The following is a 22,986-nucleotide window of genomic DNA, read 5'->3' as shown; positions in this document are numbered from 1 at the left end:
GCTTTGTTTTTTTTGTATTTTTAAAAAATTTTCTGAATTTTTTTCTGTCATAAAATATATATATATATATATATATACACACACACACACACACACACACACGTATGTAGCGCGAGAGAGCGAGAGCGACAAAAACAGGAGAAAAAAAAATGATTCCAAAAAACAGAGCGCGAACACACTGGCGTGCATGGGCTATCCTGTCATATATACAGGTCAGTGGTCTGCAACAAGTCATTTGGAGTTCAGAGATCCGAGGTCGTCCCCCTAAAAAAAAAAAAAAACAAAAAACAAAAAAACAAACAAACTGAAAAACAGAAGTTGGGGCTCTGTTTTTCAGAATAATTTTTTTGTTTTGTTTTTCGGAATAATATCTTTTGTCATTTAAAAACAAACAACAAAATCAGTAAAATTATTAAAAAATTATTCAGAAAAACAGCAGAAAAAAAATAAATTAAAAAGTTTTTTTTTTTTTTTCTCCTTATCCTAGTGAATGCAATACGATTCCGTAGCGATTTTCACTACACTTCGGTTCAGTTCAGTTCTCTTTTGCTGACACCACTCATCCACCGTGCTTCTGAACGTCATCACATTTTAATTTTTTTTTAGTTCATTTGGCATTTATTTGGCATAAAAAGTTCAACACAAAAAGTAAACATAAAACGTTAGTCACAATAAAATTTAAAGAGGCTAAATGTTAGCGTGTTTACGTACGTGAACGCCCATCGGGAAGACAAGCAAAATGAAAACGCTTTTTTTTTTGGTGCCAAGTGCAACACAGAAGGTGAAAAGTGACTTGAACCGTCGCCGTCTCGGGCTGCCACGCGCTCACGCGTCCAAGATGGCCGTCCTGCGTGCATTCCGAGCCGCGAGTTTATTTAAAAAAAAAAAAAAGGAAAAAAAAAGCGTTTGTTACAAAACTGAAGGCGGGAGGAGGCGCAATGGGGGGGTTAAACAAAGTCTCTGGATCTCTTGATGGCACAGCAAAGCATCATGCTGAAGATCATGCCAAAGATCTGAAAATATCACGAATGCGTGCGTGAAGATGCGTTCACCAGCGCAAGAATGTGATGTTGGCCACGTTCTTCTTACCATGATGACACCAATGCCGATGCCCACGCCTCCGATGATGTGCAGCTTGTTGTTGAACACTTCTTCAATGGCAGCCGGGCAGCTCTGTATGCCCCAAAAAAAAAAAAAGTCAGTCACGCAGATGTCCTGTAATGGTGTCCGTGGGAGGTCAACTTGTGGTTACCGTGGTAACAAGAAAGTCCAGCCCCTCCCTCTTGGGGCAGATGTCCTTGGCGGCATCGATCACTGTGCCCGTGGGCCCGCAGCAGTTCAGCTGAGGACAGGAAAGCGTCGCCGTTAAAACAGGATGTCGTTTTTCAACTTTAGTTGAAAGTTAGAAAACGGGACCGTTTGTGATTCTTACGCCAAAGTGGATGAGGCGGAGGGTCTCCTTGAGCGCCTCCTGCCGGGTGTCCTTGTAGTTGGTGTAGGTCTGCTTGTAGAACTCTGTCACCTCGTCCACCACCTTCTCGTTGTTGGACAGACCCCAAATGCCTGCCGCCACCTCCGCCGCGAAGATCAGTAGCAGGAACAGGAAGAACTGCAAGAGGGGGGGAAAAAAACAAACAAACAAAAAAAACAAACAATTTTTGCAATGCTCAGCAGGAACAAACGTTTTTGCTTCATGTTTTAAATGGATGGGCCATCATTTGTTGAATTATATTGACCCATTTTTAAATAATGTTTTATATTTCTAATAGTATTCCCTCGTTTTCCGCTGGGGTTAGGTTGCAAAAAATACCCGCAATAAATGAAACGGCGTAGTTAGCTGTATGTTTTACATTATAAATATTTTAAGGCTCTAAAACCCCACACCACACAGTTTACACACTTCTCATCTAGGCATTTACATTTTCTCACATTTAAACACTATGTTCAAACCTTCATATATAAACAGGTACATTAGCCTATACTGTTTAAAAAAAAACACAAAAACAAACATGCAAAATTGCACTAAAAAAATCAGCGAGACTGCGAAAAGTGAACCGCGTTATAGCAAGGGAACACTAATTTGCAATAAATTTATAAGGTAAACAAATACAGTATTATAAAAACAATTTCAACTAACCAATATATTTATCAACTATTACACTGAAAATTTAAGAGTATACAAAATTGTTGAACAAAATTCACTGAATTTCATTTAATTTTGTCATTAGTGGTAGTTATGATTAACCTTTTTTTTTTTTATACATGGGAAATGAGTGCACAGTACAATTACATAAATACTTATATTCTTAATTTATTATTTATGACAAATGATTTAATGAAATAGGATATAAAAAAATAATTATAGCTGCCTAGTTTTAAGTAAAGAAAGACCAGGAAAAAAACAAAACCAAACTGACCAATCCTAGCATGCACGGAGACTCCTTGATGGCCCCACAGCATCCCAAGAAGCCGACCACCATCATCAGTGCTCCAGCTGCGATCAGGATGTACACACCTACAAGCGCAAACACAATTAATCCCTTTTCATTCACTCATTCATTCAATTTAACTTAAATTGTAAAAATTGCTTTGGAATAATCTGTGTTGTGAACTACGTAGCGCTTTGCTACCATCTTGTGGCTTCTTAGTGTAGTGAAGTTGTAAAAAGTGTTTTGAAATCATCGGTGTTGTGCACTACGTAGCGCTTTGCTGCCATCTTGTGGCTTCTTAGTGTAATGAATAAAAAAAACGGTATTTGAAATCAAGGTTTTGCTTTTTGTTGTTGATTTTTGGTTCCCAAAGGTCAGGTCAACAGGTGAATATGGCGTGGCACGTGACGTCGTAGAGCGTCAACAGGCCACAGTGACCTCGGCGGGGAGGTCACCGCCCCTCCCGCTGCGGAGGAGCCTCCACAAAAGACGCATTCCTGGCGAGCAACAAAGAGCCCGCTGTTTGCCCGCCAGGCGTGGGCGGCGGCGGACGGACGGACGGAGGGAGCGCGTCGCCCTCAAGCCAGCCAAGACAACTCCTCACTTGTCAACGCGGGCCGCCTCATGTCCTCACTTCACACCACAACTTTATTTGTTTTTTTACAAACAAAAACATCAATCAAGTAACTGTGTGAATGTCAAACATATACGTACATTTTATATATTATTAGGGGTATCAAAATGAGTGCGTTAATTTAAAGTTCTATAACACTAATTTATTTATTTTAAATGAGCGCCCCTTACTTGGAACGCCTGTACCACGGGAATTCCTGTTGCAGCGCAGAAGACATCCACATCAAAATTTACAAGTAATAAATGTAATAATCATGTATATATTTGTGGAGACTGGGGTCAAGTTGTATTTCACAATTTTAAAAATGTGCAGAATTTCATAACTTACTTCATGTTAAAGATTAAGTAAGAAAAATGCACTGAGCTGTCACCATCGTCTTACAAATGCAATTATGCCATCTAGTGGCAGAAAAATTACCTCAACACAAATCAAGAGCACACTTTTTACAGTACATCCTTTTCATTTTAACTCAATTTTATCATTTTTATGAAATTACTGCATCAATGACTAAAAGATGCAGCCATATTTCTATTAGTTTAACATTTTTTCCACTTTTATGACGAGTATGAAAACTTATTAGACAATAGAACATACAGAATTTACGATTAATCGTGAGGTAACTATTGAAAGCACGCGATTAAATAGGATTACAAATGTTAATCGCTTGACACCCCTAATATATAGTTATTTAAAAAAATATTATTGTAACTAAAAATATATGTTTTGCCCATATGTTCAAATAATGCAATCAAACATTGATTTGATATTTATAACCATTCAAACTTCAAAAATCCAGAACATCTTTGCAACCAATTTTTCAACATTCTGCATATTTCCACGAAAAAAAAATCCAGTGAATGGCAATTAAAAACGGTCCAATTCTTCCCAGTTTGTGGAAGATGAATTTAGCAGTAAACTCCATCCATTTTTATCCACTTCAGCCATTTTGCCACTTGCTGTCGACTGAAAAGGAAAGTTTTTCAGTGCTCAGGTAATGACCAATCAAGGCTCACCTGCCGTTTTCTGATTTGGGTTATGTGATGTTTGCAAACTGAGCCGTGAAACAGGTGGAATTTTCTGCTTCGTTCATATTCCACAAATGCAATATTAATCAGAATAGTGCATTTAGACCAGTGGGGTCGCATAGAACATACTTGTAAAGAACATTTTGGACTCAACTTTCTCTTTAAGTCTCCCATTGTGTCTTCTCTAGCTTTATTTTGACATGTGATTGTCTTTATAAAAAAAGAAAAGAAAAAGAAAAGACGATGAGCAACCAGCACGGGCATTTGGTTCTTACCGGTGAAGAAGACGGAGGGCGAATCCTCGCCCTCAAACAGTCCTGACGTCCTGCTGTCGAAGCGCAACCATAGTCCCACTGCCAACACGCCGGTCCCAGCCAACTACACAACAAGAAGGAAACCAATCGATGAGCTCACAAATCGACAGTTGACCTGCAACAGATGATCGAGCGCTGCCTTGATTGACTGAGGAATGAAGACAAACGCGCTCTTCCTGGACTATCATGCAGAACAACCGGATCCACGCTGGCTAATATGATCTCATTACACAATTGTAAGAAAAGATGATGCAGTTAGTTCCATTGAGGGAATGGCGAATTTGTGTATATTTATATTTAAAAAGAAAAAAAAAAGAAAGCCAGACATTCAAGTCAAACCATGAGCCGAGTTAGACGCTTTTATCTGAAAATTCATTTGGCCATCAAAAGTAGCCTAGCAAGCCATACCCCCGTTCTTGACAGACGTCAAGTGGTACAGGGATGAATGATTTCCAGGCTGTGCATCAAAAGCCCTCAGTCTTGTTTTTGAGTGCTTAGAGGGAAATTTACGTACTGTGTCTTTTCACAACAAGTTAATTTTTTTCCACTGGCTGTGACTGTTTTCACACAAGACAATATTCTTGAAAGATTAATCCAAATTAGATTTTTTTTTTTTTTTTTTTTTTTAAATCTTAGGCAATAGAGGGTTTTAAAATTCTAACAAAGAAGTTCACGGCTCTTGCAGGATCAGCATGTAATGAAATGTAAGCAAATACTCCCTACAGTAAATAAAGTTTTCAAAAATATATGAAATGTTAAATTTTCAGTTATCTTTGTTTTAATAATAATAATGATAATAATAATAATGATAATGATAATGATAATAATAATAATACAAAAAGCTGAATGTGCAGAGAGGTTCCAGGGTTGAATCTCCTGTAAAGTTAACTGAAAATTAAACATTTCCCTGAAATTAACAGTTTTAAATTGAAATATTACTGGTGGCCAGATTAAAAAAGGAAAAAAAAATTCTTCAAAATATTGATCGCCAATTGGTCTTTCCCCAAATGCAAAATGCTCTAAAAGAGATGCCAATAAGGGGAACTCCACTTTCAAAACGACTTGACTGTAAAAAAACACCACCACCGCCACCGCCACCACCACCACCACAAATGGGCCTTGTCATGCTATAGCAACGTAGAATTTATGGCGAACGTCAGCTTGTTGACAGTGCTAATGTTAGCTCGGTATTGCTAGCGCTGCTTCCCTTTGGATGTTGTCAGAGCAGAATTGTTGTGCCGTTTGTCACCACAATGAGTCAACGTCTCAGAAAGCAGAAAACATTGTTGACGTCTCCTCATGCAACAACTCCCATGATGATGATGATGCCGATGGCGAGCCTCGTGGGACATGAGCCATGAGGACGACACCCTCCCTCGCCACTAATTGCTATACTTGGAGCCGCCCGTCGCCCTTCCCGTTACTTGACACCATTTCTTGCACTTTACGCACGTCAAAAGGAAGCATTTCGCAACCTTTCAGACAAGAAACATTTGACATGAGAGAAATGTTACAGAAACAAAAATGTATCCAATGCTAGCTTGACTTACGAGTTTAAATTCAGACTTTCCGGCTTTGTAGTGAACAAAAAATTTACTTGACGTACACGTGACATCTTCAGATGGCAGCAGTAAACTTAAAAACAGCTGGTGAAGCAAACCAAAAGTAAAATAAAAAAAATAAATAATTAGCTTTATTACTTAAAATTATGCTTTCAAATTTTACTTCATTTTTGAAGGTTAACACCCTAAATTTTTAAAGGTTGTCTCAAATATGGAAATATGTCATAATTTCAAATTATTAGAAAGTTATACTTTTAATGAAAAACGTATTTTACCATCTATTGTAAATAAATAAATAAATAAAAAATTAACAAAATGGCCGTCGTGGGAATAACAAAAGCAGCCAAGTGACTTAATTCGACTTGTAATGGCTGATGAGTGCGGTATTTCATTTGGCTAATGAACATTTTTGGACAACCTTTGAACTATGACTCACGAGGCCACATGGGAAACGAAGGCGAACAACACAAAAAGGCAAACGCACAATTTGAATGTGAGGAGTGTGCGCAGTCTATTCATGCAAATACGCACTACGTACAGCACAAACAATATAGGCACTGTGCGCGCGCACACGCAGGTGAGAACATTCAGCTAATCGCTCAAGAGCAAATCCCACAAGCTAAAAATGAATCTCGTTGAGAAAAACGTTTGTAAATGTTTGACGTACCCAAAAGAGGAAGTTGAAGATAAAGAGCAGGTACTTGATGCACTGCAGAAACCCCATGATGACCAAATTTGACGTTCAACTAATCCAAAAGGTGGAAAACACTTGAACACACTCGCAGCTTGTGAGTGAACGAGCGCAAACCAAGAGGAAGAGAAGGAAAGTTTCTTCTATGAGAGCCACGCCCTGCTCATGCTCACCTGGAGAAGTGAGAGGAAGGAGGGCGGGTTTTCGCATGGGGGAAGGGCGAGCCAGGTGATGTCAATCAGTACACGTATAGTATATTTAAATATGATTATTGACATGGTACCGCATTTAGGTGATGACGACGAGTTTCCGTGGTTTACTCCCTCATGTCCGACTGACAACAGCAGCTTTGTTTTTTCCCTCTAATGCCCTCTCGTAAAAAGAAGTAAAATCCTCCCACTCTTTCCTTCAGTTCAAGTCTTCACTTCAGCAAAACAGACCACAAAAACTGCCACTATAATGTTGAATATCGTGCTTTTGAAATGACAAAAAAAAAAAAAAAGTTGGAAAACATCTATAAGGCAAGATGATGTTCACTGACACAAATGTGTCAAATTGTATTATAGTTATTTATATATTTGAAGTAATTGCTGTTTAACATGTCAGAAAGCAACAATATGAAAACTAAAACTGAGAAGTTTAACAAAATGTTGTCCAATTACGTTCAAATAATACATTTAACATAACATTGTAGTGAAATTAGCTTAAACATATCGCACCGTGGGTCATTTAAAATAAGAAAAACAACACTGCGACGCCCACTAAATAAATACAATTTTCAAATTTAAAGAGAAATGGCACCACCTAGTGGACCTGAGTCACAAATACTCTCTCGAGTCACGCAAGAATCATGCTGAGACTTCACGTCATTAAGTTGAGACTTATAAAAGTAACGAGTAGTTACTGAAAAACATAATAATAATTTTAATCACGTAAAAATAATACAGGCGTTTCATTTTCATGCGCTTTGAAAAGAAAAATAGAAGTATGAAAATTATCAATATTTTCCTAATGTAATCATTAATATAACTACATTTCTGTATTATGTATTTATGTTTATGCATTTGTTGTCGCCAGATATTAAGGGATCCTTTCAAAACTAATTAAGGAAGAAACTGATTTTAATTCTTTGACGTGTTTCCATTAGTATAAGAAATCTTTTGAATAAGAATTGTGAGCTGATCAATGCAAACACGAAAATATATTCAAATGTGTTTTTGACTCACCCAGAAGATAAAGTTGAAGACGAAGAGGGCGTACTTGACGCAAAGCTCCCAGCTGCTCAGGGCCGTCATCTTCTTTTTCTTCTTCTTCAGCTGACAAACTGACTGAAAGTGACTGACGGACGCTCGAGCATCTTGCTGCCGTTTTGAGGGCGTGCCTCGGGCTTGTAAGCGCTCGGCTTTCTTCGGCTCTCCCCGGAAGCGCTCAACCGCAGCTGTATATGGTGCAGGCTGAAAAACTCCACAATTCACAGACACTTGTCGAACCCTCCTCATGTGGGAACATATTGACCAAGTTATGTACAACTCGCTTCCCTTGTTAATGCAAATATCATGAAACTTTTCAATATATTATTTTGTTTACACCACTTTTGGCCATTTTGTTACCACTGTGCATTTTTTGGGGTTAATTCCTGGAAATCATACAATTTGGGTAAAATGTAACACGACACTTAAGGACTATATAAATAAACTTGACTTGACATGAAGTACAAGAAAAGAGTACATCGTGTTATTCTATGAAGAAAATGGAGTACAGTATAGCAAGAAGTAAATTTGATGAATTTGTCATCAAACTGAGTCATGTGCTAATAAATCATCCGCCTTGTACTTGAATCGGAAATCAGAATATTTGAAGTCATTGTGGCTCAGTAGAGTATTTCTTGTAAACACCTGAAAGATTTTGTGTGCTAGCGTGTGCGTGCGGTTGCACAAAAGAGTGAGTGTCCCCTTTGACAAACAACCTTCATGCTGTGCAAGTGTTTCCTTTTTTTTCTGTCCAAAACAAGTCAGCCTTCATGTCCTCACAAAGCTTCCCTTCACAGCTCCTCTGCCTCTCGCTCTTCGTGTGTGTGTGTGTGTGTGTGCGTGAGGGAGGGCTGTGGACATTTTCTGCATGTTTCCGCGTTGAAGTCAGTGACACAAATGTGCAACCACAGCACAACAATGTCCCTGTGCGATTGCTAAAATGAAAAATTATGATTAGAAAGTTAATCACGTGACAAAAAACAAACCATCATTTACACCTGCACACTGGCGTCATGTCTCCCTCTAGTGGCAACTCATCAAAGTGCAACATTTGCAATCATTTATTTTTTTGTCTAAAAAGTGTATCTAACAACACTTCCTTGTCCTCTTTACTATTTAACAGAACAGAGGTACACTTGTTTGAATGATAATTAGATTTTTTCTTATTTTTATTTTATGCGACCATGAAACCAATTTCATGGCCACAAATGAGCATTATGCAGGTTTTGGTTGAGTCTCTATCAAAATACTCAAAATGATATAAGTATCAAATATAATGGTTAAAATATAATCTGATATGTCAATCAAATGTGTCACCAGGACTGATGATATGCAGTGAACCCCCACAAACCATATTGGTGTTTTGGTACAGATTTTTTTTTCTTCTTCTTTGAAACCTCTACCAAGATATGAGAGTCATCATCACCATTTTATGGCATTTTGGTATCCATAAACTACCGGTACTGTATGGTGAAGTGAACTGTGAATCTTAACTTGGACAAAACGTGTGATTTGCCGCCATCGTGTGGCATCTATAGGCACTTATAAACCTTGTTAGGTGGTTATCAAAGCAAACAAACAAACGAACAAACAAATTTGGTACCATTTTGTAGCATCTTGATGTTAAATGAACAGTGTGTAGAAATATTTTATTATTCAATGTTCATTTTAAAAACACACTATTCATTTCAATAACATGCTCTATCACAACATACATTTTTTAATGAGATAATCGTAGGTCTAGTTGTCAATTATATTACACTAGTTGAGTTTGACTTGACAGGAGGTTGACATGTTTTGCAAATGTAATATTTGGTGCTAGTTTTGCAAAGTGTGTGGTCTACACATGCTTCTTCTCAATTAAGTTGTTGCAGTCTATTAGTTCACCACTAGAAGGCAAACATTTCTACACACTGTCTCTTTAAGGAGTGATGCTGAGGTGAGCCTCAATTGGAAATCCTGTTATTACAGATAAATGATGTAAGTGATTTGTATTAATTGATTTGAACGGATCAAATGTTTCTACAACATAATGCTTAAAAGAGTAAAAACGCTGCAGTGAAAAGGACCCATTTGTTGTGTTTTGTTTGGAAAATCAAACATCACATAATACAAATCCGGTACAGCTGTCCCAAGTGGAAGTAAGAGTAATAAAAAAACATTCATGCTTAAAATCTATGCTGCTCATGCTAATGCTTCCAGTAGTGTGGTTCAAGCAAACCTCCAGATTGGGAGTGTTCAAGTGTGACTTGTGCGTGTCGTGTCGTGTTGGCGAGGAAACGAGTTCACATCCTGGCTGTGGGAACCTGTGGCGAGTAGAGATGCCGCTGCAGAAAGGCCAATATCTTCTTCCAAGAGTCCTCCTGGGCGTCCGAGTGGGCTTTGGTTTGGCCGCCCCACAGCAGGGTGACTGGGCGGGCAAACACCACAACAAGTGAGTCTCGCAGTATGGTGCTACGAGGGCTCCCCCTTGTGGATCACATCTCAAACAGCATGTTACAACTAAACAAAATGTTTTCACTGAATAATTATTTAAAGTGGAATCAACCTTTTTTTCCCCCTTTTTTTTGACAATAATATGTTCTGTGCAGCCCCACTGGTCTAAATATGATATTCTGGTTAATATTATTTTTAAGCAGCAAAATCCAGCCATTTTTAGCCGTCTCAGGGGGCAGCCATTTTGCCCTTGCTGTCGACTGAAGATGACATCACATTTGCTCAGGTCTCGGGTAACAACCAATCACAGCTCAGCTTCAGAAAACAAATGAGCTGTGATTGGTCGTTGCCTGAGCAACTGCGATGTCATCTCCAGTCGACATAAGTGGAAAAATGGCCGCCCCCTGATATGGATAAAAATGGCTGGATTTTGCTTCAAAACTCTTGTTCCACAAATGTAATATTAATCAGAATGTCATGTTTAGACTAGTGAGCTCACATATATTATTGTCAAGAAATGTTGAAGGTTTACTTGCTGTCTGGTTTTTGCTGAATACCTTTGGCCTTCTTGCGGTCCCACATGAAGTTGGTTGCACGGAAGTGAGGAGAGTACGGCGGCTCGATCAGGTGTCCCGTATCGGGATACTCCAGACGGGTCAGCAGGTGCTCCTTACCCACAGAAAGCATCATCTGCTCGATCTGACGTGTGCACAATAAGTCACAACAACAAGTTTACGTCTTCAATCCCGCACTCCTGCCATTAGACTAGCAACAATATTTGCTACGTAAATGATTCAAATGTACTGCATTGATCCATTATTTATTTGACAACATCATTGTTTAATTGATTTTTTGTAAACATCAAAATTCTACATTTAAATTGCTTGATTTAACAATTCAGTAAAATGTTGATGAATTAATCATTAGAAAGAAAAAATTATTCGTACGCGTGCACTCACATCATCTGCATACTCCACAGCCGGTGTATTCTGGTCATCCTGGCCAATGACCAACAAGAGCGGACAGTTGATTCTCCTCACCTGTTAAGTACAACAACAAAAGTTACTCCAGCAAAGGGCGCTGCTAATTCCCGCCCGACTAGCGACGTTTTGTATCCAACGCGAACTTACATCGGTTTTTCGGGACAGGTCGCTGGAGATGGGCAGGCTCATGTCTCGCCAGATCAGATTCTGCTCCCCATCCATGCGTATCTTACGAGTGTTCCTGTTGCCACGGTAACCACACCACACTCTATGCATGTGTATACTTATGTGCAGGGCTCTACATGAATCCTTTCTGAGTGGCCGCCATTTTGTGGTGGTGGCCTTCCGGTTAATGTCAGACCCTGGTGGAAAATGCGTGCCGAGCAGACAACCTACCCCAATTGTGGCTGATGGATACTGGTCACCAGTTGGTCACGTGGGAATAAATGGCTGCCACTGATGCAAATGCAACATGCAGGCTGCAAATGGAGAAATATGATACAGGAAGAATTAATTCTATTCATTCATGTTTTTCGTCCTCATTAGCGTTGTGAGTAAAACGGGTTGACATATCGATCAAACAACTTCAAGTTTCACAACTGCCCTTGGTGGAGGTAATCGAACGAGTGTTGCAATTGGCTTACCTTGATGGGGCGCTCGGACGCCATATGGATGGCCACCGCCGCTCCCAAGGAAAGGCCAAAAATTCCCACTTTGTTGGCAATGACAGCGGGATGCTGCTTGATGAGGTCAAAGGCCGTCTGCCAGGAAAAACATTTATACCATCAATCAATCATTTGTTTTATACTTATGGATTCATGTCTATTGCATTCAAATGTTTCCAGTATTATGACTTTAATTAAAAAATGAAAATAGTTGATGGAAAATACACAAATATGAGGCAAAAAATAGAAAAAATAGAGAAAACAGGGAGAGGTCAAGTGGAAAATACTAAATGAAATATACATTATTAGAAAAATATCAAGAGGACAAAGATAAAAAAAATAATGAATAGATATACACAAATATTGGGGGGGGGGGGGATTGTCTAGAAAAAGTATCACAGAAAAATACAATAATATTACAATAAATACTCAAATATTACGGAAAAATAGAACTTACATTGTAATGAAAGCAAACAAATAATAGGGAGGGGGTGGGGGAATCCAAAATATTAGGAAAACTAAAACAATATTAGATGAAGAACACCAAAACTTTAGGACAAAAATTACTTGATGAAAACTACACTAATGTTAACACACACACACACGTATTAGGAAAAGGAGAAAATTAATGTAAATAGAGAAACAATACAAATCCTAAAATATTTAGATTTAAAATGTTAGATGAAAAAAATACTAATATTACTGACAAACAGAAACACAATTATAACATAAAGAATACAAAAATATTGGAAACAATTAAAATACTATCAGAAAATACGAAAATGTTTGGAAAAATAGTGAATGACAAATTTAAGTGTTATATTATGTTTCAAATATGATTTACACATATCAAAGGCTATTTTTGTAACAATGCATTTTCCTTTTGTTCTCCTATGAAAGTGTGTTGCAGAAAATGTGTGTTTTGTGGTAGGCGAGCGTGCGCTCACCTCAAAGTATTTGAACTCCAGATCTGCGGTCGCCAGCTCGCCGGGCGCAAAGTACTCCAGCGCCAACGAAACATAGCCGTGCGATGCCAGCAAGGCCGAGCGGTACTCCAGCAAGCCTCCACCGCCCCCCCACATATCCAGCAGCCCTGGGAAGGGTCCTGGACCTGAAGTGGGCACAGTGGTTGACTTCCTGTTACCCATGCAGGTGACGCGTTGACCCATTTTGGTGTCCTCGAATTGAACGCAAACTGACCTGACGGGATGAAGAGGGTCCCTCGAATGCCTCGGTCATTGACCTCGACCCTGCGGACCCCGGGGGCCTTGTACCACCGCTCCGTTAGCACCTCCGCCAGAGGACGTCGGCTGCTGAAGTCGTGGCTGACGTGGCCGTCGTACACGGAGATGGTGAAGAGCATGGGGGTGCACACGTTGCGCTTACGCAGCCTGGCGGGCAAGTGAAAAGAATGCTAATATGTCATGAAAATGACATTATCGTTGATGCCTATAAGAGTGCAGTGCCATCATTGTCTGATTGATTAAACTTTAGAACTTCATTTGTACAGTAGTCTCTCTTGAACTATTTGAGTATCACGTCGATTAGAAGTGGCACAGTATTTAGTGATTCAAAACAGCATTTTTCTTGCCCATTACATCAGAAAACTCGCATTCAAATGAACGACAGCCGCCACTGTTTACTAGGCATGTAACCATAACGGCAATATCGTGATATTGCGATATTTTTATTTTATTTTATTTTATTTTATTTTTATTATTATTATTATTATTATTATTATTATTATTAATTCAATCTCTGGTGTAATAACCTTATTTATTGATTGATTGAATTGTTTTATTTTATTATCTGTTCTTATTGCTGCTGGAAATGTACATTTCCCAGAGGGAGCCATCCCAAAGGGATCAATAAAGTCAAGTCTAAGTCCAAGTCTATTAATACTGCCACAATATATTGTCATCATATCACGATATTAAAAGCAGCACATCTGTATATATATATATATATATATATATATATATATATATATATATATATATATATATATATATATATATATATTAAAAAAAAAAAAAAAAAAATCAGGTTAATTTCCATTTGTGCAGTTCTAGCATCCACTGGTGGCTAGTTTTTCAGTGCAGTTAATTTTCATAAGGCGTGTGTTTTGGCCCTTATATGTTTAAAATCCACACTAATGGTCATCCAAAGGGGCACGTAATAAGCTGAATTGAAACGAGTCAATATGCGGAGGAACTCAACATGTTTTCTCATTAGAAAGTAAGTGCCTCAATATTATGTTTTTCTTATGAGAGATTGTAGGTTATTTATATGCAGTGCTGTAATGTACAAAAGCACAATATTGTGTTTTTTTTTTGTATGAGCTCAACGTCCCCACAATATCGTGATAATATCGTATCGTGATGTTAGTGTATCGTTTTAACATTAAACTTTGATCAGATGTCACAGAAAATATCTTCCTGTGGGCTGCAAATGGTCCCCGGGCCACAATTTTAAGACCACTGTGCTCGAGGATTCATGGTTTTGTCAACATTAACATCTTAAAAAATTCTATAAATTACAAAAACAACTTGAAGCAACCTGGTTTAGAGAACTCTACAATTGAGTATTGTTTTCAGTTACTTCAAAAATACTACTTCAAAAAGTTGTTTAAAGCATTTGACTAGGAGAGGTAAATTATATATATATTTTTTTATGTTTTATATAGTCTCTCTATTGCAATGTATGTATGGAACACGTCCCCCGCAATAAGGAGGGGGTTCACTCTGACTGTAGGTTTTATTCACCTTAGGCCCGTGCGGCTCCCAGGAACGGGGCGCATGCTCCACAGCAAACCCATCACTTCTTTTCCTCTGTATGTTCCTCCTAAACTCACGTCGTCTGCAACTAGAGTGACAAAAACGAAACATTCAGCTCCTATGTGACTGCAGTGTTCCCAAGCGGGATGTTTTATTTGCATTTCAGGATGTTTTAGTTACCAGACACGGCTCCTGTGGCATCGCTGATGTAGTGTCCGTAAGCCTCCCAGTAGTCTTTGTCCTCTGACTGGTGCAGACAGCGCAAGGTCACCGGAGCTCCTGGAGGCAGATTGTCCACTTGCACCCCGAGTTTCTCATCCAACAGGGCACGCGTGGGCGCCACGGTCAGAATGGGCGGCGGGGTGACCTGGGACATGGCGGACAATCGTCTGCGGAGGGAGAAGTTTTCATCACTTTGAGGATGGCATTAAAAAAATACCCACTAAATCTGATATATGAATCTTTTTTTTTTCCCCGCACCTTTCCCAAACTGGAAATACCAACTAAATCTGATATGTGAACCCCCCCCCCCCCCCCACACCTTTCCTAAACTGGAAATTTAGCAAATAAAATGACATAGTTTCCATTATTTTGCAGGAAGCCTGAAAAATATTAAGAAATAATCCCATATCCTAAAGGCAACAATCTTGTTTGTACAACCATGAGGTTCACCACTAGATGTCTGTAGGTAGTTGTGGTTTAAGGCATCAAATCAGATTGACAACTTTTTAAAGGCGTCTCAGCATCATTAGTTCATACTAGAGACATTAAATAGTGTCACGCTATACTATATTTTGAGAGTACAGATTAAACATCGGCGTTTCAGAGTGTTGCATTCACGTGCATATGTTAGCGTCGTATGTATCGGATTTCACTACGGAAGTACGAGTAAAAACATACTTCTCATATCCAAAACAAAACATAGAAGCTTGTAATAGACACGCACCGGTCGAGAATCATCCCTCTGTACACTTGCAATTCACTTCTGGTTCATTTCGCATTTTCTCTCCTAAACGTCGGGTGCCGTTTAAGAGTTAAATCTAAAACATCATGACAACTGGTTGTTGACATGCGTTATCATGTCGCTGGAGTTAACCCCCCGCCAATTTCACAATATTTACCGAAATTTATTAAGACAGTGGTCGTCAAAACGAGACGCAGGAGTTTCGCGTAGTGATGACGTCAAGCTGGTCGCTGAGTTCACTGACCTCGCGTGAACGTTGGTTGTTTCATTTGAAGAAAGAAGAGTACGCCAGTACGGTCATCCGAAGAATGCGATTCTCTTTGTAAATTGGAACAGCTATGTTCTTGTTAACTCACCCCCCTGATCCTGACGTATTCTGCGATAGCGGCGCGAAATGCAGGTTAGGATATTTTCGTAGCCGAGCAAGCAACAACCGATTCATCCTTGGTTTTAGACAGCTGACGACAACATCCGGGTATTCCATGCGCTCTTGCTGTGTGTACTTTCAACACGGACTTTTTTTTTTTTTTTTTTTTTTTTAAGAATGCCAGAAGAAACACAATGTATGGGTCCGTCAACACAAATATAGATAATGATTAAACATCACAGAAGTGGAAAGATCAATAGTCAGTGAATAACAGTCTGTAGATTCAATCACCCTGTCACAAAATAAGCATAAATTATCAAAGTTACCCTTTAAGTTACCCATAAAGTGTACCCTAAGCAGCTCTTTAAAGGGATAAATATTGTTCATAATTTTAAAGTGTGTTCCTTTTTTTCCGGTCATATACAGGGAAAGTTAGGTACATTGTTCTTAGTCTATCAATTTATTTTCTGTCAAATTTGTAAAATTGAGATAATATGATTGTGATCATTGAACGCTACTGTACTCAAATAAATATTACGATATACTGATGAATCTGATTGAATGTAATATTTGATCATCTGGGTTCACTGTATTTGCTCTAAATAAACACGCGAACCTCTTTGGAACAGCTTTTAAAAAAAAATACAACAGCAGACGAAATGCCCTCAGGTTATTCAACTGGTTCACTTATTGTACTGATTTTTTGGCTGAGGAAGGTGCACACGTTTGCACACCTGCAAGTTACACCCCTTCAGTTTTTCCGTCACACTTGCCTTCACGTTTTGCTTATATGTTGAGCACGATAAGGTGAGAGGTCAAAGTTCCCCTCCGAGGACAGGTAGACAACAAACGTGTCAGAAGATTGGCCTCGCGAGTTAGGGCGTTGCGCAAACAAGTAAAAATAGTCTGAACTGTATTTTATTTATTTATTTTTTTATCGTGCATGGCCTGTTCCTCCTCTCAGTGCGTTGACATGTCATCAAAAGTACAGTCAATGAGTAGGAACAGGTAAGGGAATCATTTACCTTAGTAGTGCGGAAGTCAAATCAGTTACCAAGTATGTTTATTAAGTGTGCCTCTGCAAAAACATGTATGATATGACATTTTATAGACTCATTTATCACAAAGACTCAACAAGCCTTGCTCCAAGTCACAGGAAGTCATCCATTTCAGGGTCTTTTTTTTTTTTTGGAAGATGCTGTGGACACAAATGAGACATGACTACATAAATATTGATCTTCACTGCATTAGGGCCAATGTTATGTGATACACTTCCCTCTTGTGGACGAAGGGAGAAAGAGAGCGAGAAGGTGCAGTACCTCCTTTTATCCGCACGAGATCAGTGTTGCACCGTTAAATTGTTGTAGGATTTAAATGCTCATTAATAGAAAAAATGACTGGACAATTATTTTTTTGATGTATTCACTTTTATTTATGTAACATACTGATCCTAATTTATGTTCTCCATCTTTGGTCAGTGCAGCATCCGTCATGTCCCATGAGTTGCTGGCGTCCCAGGAAGCGCGTGGAGATAAGGACGACGGCTCCTGCGATTCTTCTGATAAGCTGCACCCGCTAATCACATTCACCACATTAATGAGGGCAGGGCCGCAGCGCACGGGGCCGCGACTCGGACCGCTGATCGATTCTCAATGCCGGCCACGCCCTCTGAGCCCTGGACAAGTGGACCTGCACAGGTCCAGCCATAGCATTGACTTGCAAATAATACCACAAAAATGAGCTTGATTGAGCTTGAGTTTAGTTTGGTTTAGATTAAAGTACATTTTTTAATCAGAGATGCAAGTAAACTTTTCTAGATTTTTTGGGGGTGCTGATTCATAATCTGCTCTTGTTTTTTTCTCTCCAGTACATTACGTTTTCATCATGGTAATAGTAACATAATATATGTAATCTATATGAATTTGGGTTAGGTTTAGGTTTGCGGTTTGGCACCATCCTTGGAAGTGTTACTGTCCCGTCTTATCGGCTGCTGACGGCCACTGAATCAGAGCGTATCTTTAGGTCCCGGCTATCGGAACCTCGCTCCATCTTCCCGCTCATCCATCAGCGAGCTCGGCCAGCTTAACACTTTTTCCACTTATGCGCCAGCGCTTGCCAGCCAAAATTTGAGTTATGAGCGAGTGAAGTGAAAAAGAAACAAGGAGTGTGATGTTTTCCGATACAATTTATGGAACAGGAAAAACAGTTGAACACAAATTGAAAATGAAAACACTGACAAGGAGCATGCAGTTAATATGACACGCTTCTTAAAAGGCACATCAACAAAAATACCATGTGCTTGACTTATGTGTTTTTGTTAGGGTTGTCAAAATTAGTGCATTAATTATGAGCTAATTTTAAGTTCCTTTAATGCCAGTTATTTTTTTTAAGTGCGATTAATGACTGCCAATTACTGGGGGAATTCCAATCACAACGCAGCAGACACATCCACGTCAAAATTTAGCAGTAATAAATGTAATAATAATAATGCATTATATTTGTGGAGACTGGGGTCAAGTTGGATTTTACAATTTTAAAAGCGTGCAGAATTTCACAATTACTTCACGTTAAAGATTAGATAACTTAATATGAAAAGAAAAATGCACTGAGCTGTCACCAATGTCTTACAATGCAATTATTCCATCTAGTGGCAGAAAAATTACCTCAACACAATATCACACTTGTTTTTTACAATACAGTACATCTTTTTAATTTTAACTCGATTTTATAAATTATTATGAATTTACAGTATCAGTGACTAAAAGATGCAGCCCTATTTCTATTCATTTAACATTTTTTCCCCACTTTTATGTTAACATGATTATGAAAACAGAAAAAAATATTTTACTGTACATTTAGAACAGATATAAAATTTGCAATTAACTCATTTACTCCAAATAACGTATAAATACGTTTTTTTAAATGTTCTAAGTGTCCCAAAGACGTATTTATACGTTTTTTTTTTTTTTTTTTGCTAGAGCATACAGAAGGCTTTGATGCAGCCTCTCAACTGAAAAGAACGGTTGCAGAAATGGTAGTTATTACACAAACGGCCAGCAGGTGGCAGCAGAGCAAAGGAGATCAACCAGGGCCATGTAGAAAAAAAAGCTCAATTACTTACAATTTTAAATAGATTTGTGAAAACTGATTAAACTTAGCTCTCTTCTAATGCTAATTGCTGCAAAACGGTAACGGATAGAAACATACTTTTTTTCCTGATGAAAGAAGAGACTTTAATCTTTCTTTTGGTGGGTTCCATGCTTTTAAAGCAATTGAACACAATATTCTGTGGGCCTTGCAAAATCAGTCAAAATCCAGTAAAACAGCCGGGAGCGAACAGGACTGCTTCTGTGAAAATGGCTGGGAGTGAATGAGTTAATGGTGAGTTAACTATTGAAGTTATGCAATTAATTACAATTAAAAATTTTAATCGCCTGACACCCTTACTTTTTAAAAATTTTATAATAGGAAAAGTAACTTGAAACATGTAACAAAAATAATTTTTAGCGTTAGCATTAAGCTAGCGGTCTGACTGGTTGTTTTCATACACAATGTATAATTTTTTGTTTTTGTGTTTAGTTTTAGAGTAAACCTCAGCTGGGAGTGGCATTAAATTTGTATTTGTACGAACTAATTTTGGGAGCAGTGAATTCAAATTGGATAATTTCTGACTGCACAGTGGTTGGGAATAACCAGTTTCGAACCTGCGGGCCAGGGTGACGGCCCGGCGAGCTTGTGAATTATTGAACAAGTCATCGGTTCAATAGCGCGGCGCTGGCCGGCGGATGGAGTTTCACGCCGCGCCAAATATTCTTGGCCGACTGAAAGCTGGAGATGAAACTTCAATGAGTGGCCGTGATTAGATCAGGCTCGGTCCATTAGGCGACATCCTAGCTGGACTTGAGCGGCCATCGATCTGCCATGTGACATTTTAGTTGGCTCCAGGTGGCGCTGTGGAGGAGTCCGCAATTGGGTCGGGATCAACTACACTGAACTGAGTGGAGAGTCCGCTTGGGAGAAGGCTTTTGAGCATTCGTTTATTTTGTGGGTTTGTGTGCGTGTGACAGAGGTTAAGCGAGTGTGCGTGCACTTGTTAAACCCCATCAAACCAGAGCGTGTGTTGTGTTTTTTCCATTTTTGGGGTATATGATGATATGGTGATAAGTTTGAAGAAGACCAAATGACAAACGGAGGCGCCATTTTGTTTCTTTGCATCGATATCAGTAAGTAGATGAAATGGAGCCGCTGCGTTTCCTTGTGGAGTTGTCACGCTAACGTACGTCCTCCGATAGTGGCGGGAAGAAAATGGCTGCCACCTTCCTTTCCTGTTTCCTATCCATATCATCACTCTTACTACCCGCCACCCTCTCGCTCTTTGTGCCCCCCGCCCATCTCTGTCCTCCCGTGGCAATTCATCCACTTTCCCATTTTTCCTCCTGGCTTATCTGTCCATTTGATCTCATCCACTTTTCGGCCTCCTCTTCGGCTGTCGCTCATTGCGGCGTCGCCAGTCGGGCGCCCCCACCGCAGAGGGAGCCCTCAGTTCATTTGGGGGGGGGGGTCGGCTGGGGTTGGGTGACCCAACCCATGACACGCCTATGCGAATTATATTTACAATTGGGGCTGCAATTCAGGGGCACTTTTATAGGGTGTACAATCTCATGCACAACACACAGTACTGCTGACATCATCATTAAGCTACACCAAAACGAGGACTTAATGGGATACTTTACTTATTTAGCCATTTTTGGCAGTCAAACATTAATATTTTGGTAAGCAATCACAGCTCAGCTTGTGAATGTCACATGACCAAACCGAGCTGTGATTGGTTGAGCCCTTGTGATGTCATTTTCAGTCGACAGCAAGTTGCAAAATGTGTTTTTAAAGGTACTAATTGGACATGAAAAATAATGAAAATATCAAATTTATTATAGGCAAAATATAAATATTTGACTGCCAAAAATGGCTAAATAAATAAAGTATACCTTTAAGGATATGGTCACCTAATCACATTCAGTTGTGTTTGTGGGGGTGTGCGTGTGAGTATGTTGTTAATTATCCACTTTCTCTTCTTGGGCAAAGTTAGCTCGGGTGCTACAAATCATCAAATGGCGCAAGGTAACCAGGTGGATGGAGTCCCAATAAAAAACACAAGGGAGGGGGTGGCCTCAGGGGGGAGCAGGTTGTGTTTGTGTTTATGTCTCTGAGTGTTTGTTCAGGGGGTGGGGGCGACGAGATAGATGGCGGTCCTGAGCGATGGTGACAAGCAGAGACGCTATCAGCCGCCGTTTGTTTGCACACCTCCCCTGGCCGCGTGCAAGGAGCCGTCTGAGGTGGCCCGGGCGCGAGGGCCGCTCGCCCGCGGGCATCCGCCGCCTCTCCATCTCATCACCTGACACACCAACAGATGCTGCGGCCCGATAACCGCCTCTGCGTCTCGAACCTGTTAATGCGGCACAACACACGCACGCACACACGCCGACAGCAGGAGGAAGAAGCACCAAATCAAACACTTGATCATTGGGATGGAAGTGTGCGTGTGAGTGAGGTAGGCGTGCGCGTGTGCGTGGATGTTTTTGTGTGCGTGTGGGCCCCCACTCGACAGGGGGTCCCTCGCAGGTAGCATGTGGCCTTGATCATCCAAAGCAACACACAAATGGGATTAGTGGCGTGTATTTGAAAGAAAGGAGAAGTTGCCGGGGGGGTTGGGGGGGGGTGGTCGCTCCATCTCCATCATCATCATCAACATCATCATCTCCATCATCTTCATTATCATCATGGCGGTCCCCCTCTCTCAAACCCCCCCCCCCCCCCCCCCCCCCCCACACAGTGTTCATCATCATCATCATCCCAGCCTGCCTTAAGTGGAAAACGTGCACCTTCTGTCTAATTTGGACATTATTCAAGACTGTCACGGCACAATTATTTAGTGCTTATCTCTGGCGTGCACAAGATGGTGCGTTTGTCACGCTGCCACACGCACACACACACTTTTATAAATTCCATTGATGAGTGTGTGTGATAGGACCCCCCCCCACCCCCATTCAGTGCCCCCCTTTCATTACAGCATTGATTACCTTGCTCGTCTTATCATGCCGAGACGGCGTATGCGGGTGCCGGTTTGCGACGGACGCGCGGAGACTGCTTTGTTGGCACACGTGCGTACAACCCCCCCCCCCCCCCCCCTCTCTCACACGGTGATTGAGTGCTTCCCACAGGAGGCAGGGGCGGGGAGCCCTTGAAGAGGTTTGGAGATGGCCGGCGGGATAAAAAAAAAAAAAAAAAAAAAAAAAAAAAAGAGGCCACAGCAGGTCGGGAAAAGGACGACTTTTGATGTAAGAAGTTTTATTTTGTCTGAGCGGAACACGAGACGCCAACAGATGCCCTCACCGTGACGCCGCCAGCACGCTCAGGTGGAAGCCTCGCCCAAACACGGGCGCCAGTCGAGCATCACGGCCGGGGGACGAGAATCAACACATTGATCCGGCTGCAGAAAGAAATTACAGGGGGGGCACACTTCTTCAAACTAAATCTAGTGTTCTTCAGGCTGAACTGCAAAAGTGCTCAGAAATACTTTCTGTCACTTAAAAGCGGCAGTTCATCAAGAAATTTAGAAGACAAAAGATAAGAATGTACTTCTGTGTGGATTTATTCAACTCAAAAGTTCATTTGCAACAAAGCTGAACGCCATTTCCGTAGACAACTATGTCCGAAGGAATGACTCTGTGAACCAGCCCCTTTTATCTGCGAGTGATGGTGACATGGGCGACTAGACGTGATAATTCTGACGAAGACGAGGATGAACTTGACTGAGATGAAAATTACTTCCATAGACAAAGGAGACTAAACTGTGACGAGGACAACTTGACCAGAGACCAAAAATGCAGAT

The 22,986-nt window shown here is 40.2% G+C and overlaps 3 protein-coding genes and 1 long non-coding RNA gene across 10 annotated transcripts in view; 1 reads left to right on the top strand and 3 right to left on the bottom strand.

Annotated features, from left to right (window-relative positions):
- Nucleotides 1-572: 572 nt before the first annotated feature.
- Nucleotides 573-8,169, bottom strand: LOC144003613 (CD9 antigen-like). Of its 3 annotated transcripts, none has more exons than XM_077500045.1 (7): nucleotides 7,882-8,169; nucleotides 4,364-4,466; nucleotides 2,418-2,515; nucleotides 1,433-1,609; nucleotides 1,253-1,342; nucleotides 1,090-1,173; nucleotides 573-1,013 (listed from the first exon to the last, which is right to left on the bottom strand). In XM_077500045.1, the coding sequence occupies exons 1-7, from the start codon at nucleotides 8,152-8,154 to the stop codon at nucleotides 948-950; spliced, it is 891 nt and encodes a 296-aa protein (XP_077356171.1). In that variant the 5' UTR covers nucleotides 8,155-8,169; the 3' UTR covers nucleotides 573-947. The 3 variants fall into 3 exon arrangements, with proteins under 3 accessions (XP_077356171.1, XP_077356172.1, XP_077356173.1); XM_077500046.1 differs by lacking the exon at nucleotides 7,882-8,169 and adding an exon at nucleotides 6,829-6,955; XM_077500047.1 differs by lacking the exon at nucleotides 7,882-8,169 and adding an exon at nucleotides 6,632-6,822.
- Nucleotides 8,170-9,973: 1,804 nt separating this feature from the next.
- On the bottom strand, nucleotides 9,974-16,206 carry LOC144003612 (peroxisomal succinyl-coenzyme A thioesterase-like). 5 transcript variants are annotated; one of them, XM_077500039.1, is made up of 12 exons: nucleotides 16,087-16,193; nucleotides 15,888-15,974; nucleotides 14,947-15,155; nucleotides 14,755-14,854; nucleotides 13,190-13,380; nucleotides 12,937-13,100; nucleotides 11,969-12,085; nucleotides 11,721-11,803; nucleotides 11,472-11,565; nucleotides 11,301-11,381; nucleotides 10,899-11,040; nucleotides 9,974-10,315 (listed from the first exon to the last, which is right to left on the bottom strand). In XM_077500039.1, exons 1-12 carry the CDS (start codon nucleotides 16,170-16,172, stop codon nucleotides 10,191-10,193), a joined length of 1,479 nt encoding a protein of 492 aa, XP_077356165.1. In that variant the 5' UTR covers nucleotides 16,173-16,193; the 3' UTR covers nucleotides 9,974-10,190. The 5 variants fall into 5 exon arrangements, with proteins under 5 accessions (XP_077356165.1, XP_077356166.1, XP_077356169.1 ...); XM_077500040.1 differs by lacking the exon at nucleotides 15,888-15,974 and having other exon boundaries at nucleotides 16,087-16,206; XM_077500043.1 differs by lacking the exon at nucleotides 15,888-15,974 and having other exon boundaries at nucleotides 15,975-16,183.
- On the top strand, nucleotides 15,854-17,750 carry LOC144003614 (uncharacterized). The gene is made up of 3 exons (XR_013279030.1): nucleotides 15,854-16,130; nucleotides 17,293-17,407; nucleotides 17,581-17,750. It is a non-coding gene; the product is annotated as an uncharacterized LOC144003614 (long non-coding RNA).
- Nucleotides 17,751-22,506: 4,756 nt separating this feature from the next.
- The window catches only part of LOC144003091 (uncharacterized), a 124,121-nt gene continuing 123,641 nt past the window's right edge, over nucleotides 22,507-22,986 (bottom strand). The window contains exon 4 of the mRNA XM_077498913.1: nucleotides 22,507-22,584. Coding sequence (XP_077355039.1) covers nucleotides 22,507-22,584 — 78 coding nt within the window. The remainder of the gene's footprint in view (nucleotides 22,585-22,986) is intronic.

Source organism: Festucalex cinctus, chromosome 16 (assembly GCF_051991245.1).
Source record: "Festucalex cinctus isolate MCC-2025b chromosome 16, RoL_Fcin_1.0, whole genome shotgun sequence".
Classification (NCBI taxonomy): domain Eukaryota; kingdom Metazoa; phylum Chordata; class Actinopteri; order Syngnathiformes; family Syngnathidae; genus Festucalex; species Festucalex cinctus.
The sequence above is the reverse complement of the archived record's forward strand: the minus strand, read 5'-3'. Positions and strand labels throughout refer to the sequence as shown.

Excerpts from the sequence above, each read along its gene's own strand:
- LOC144003613 (XM_077500045.1), bottom strand. The coding sequence starts at position 8,154 with ATGAGGAGGGTTCGACAAGTGTCTGTGAATTGTGGAGTTTTTCAGCCT. Across the intron at positions 2,516-4,363 it reads GCCCTCCGTCTTCTTCACCG|GTGTGTACATCCTGATCGCA; the intron begins GTAAGAACCAAA and ends TTGCGCTTGTAG. Across the intron at positions 1,174-1,252 it reads TGGACTTTCTTGTTACCACG|AGCTGCCCGGCTGCCATTGA; the intron begins GTAACCACAAGT and ends TGGGGCATACAG.
- LOC144003612 (XM_077500039.1), bottom strand. The coding sequence starts at position 16,172 with ATGAATCGGTTGTTGCTTGCTCGGCTACGAAAATATCCTAACCTGCAT. Across the intron at positions 11,566-11,720 it reads ATCCATCAGCCACAATTGGG|GAACACTCGTAAGATACGCA; the intron begins GTAGGTTGTCTG and ends CCGTGGCAACAG. Across the intron at positions 10,316-10,898 it reads GGACCGCAAGAAGGCCAAAG|TCACCCTGCTGTGGGGCGGC; the intron begins GTATTCAGCAAA and ends TTGCCCGCCCAG.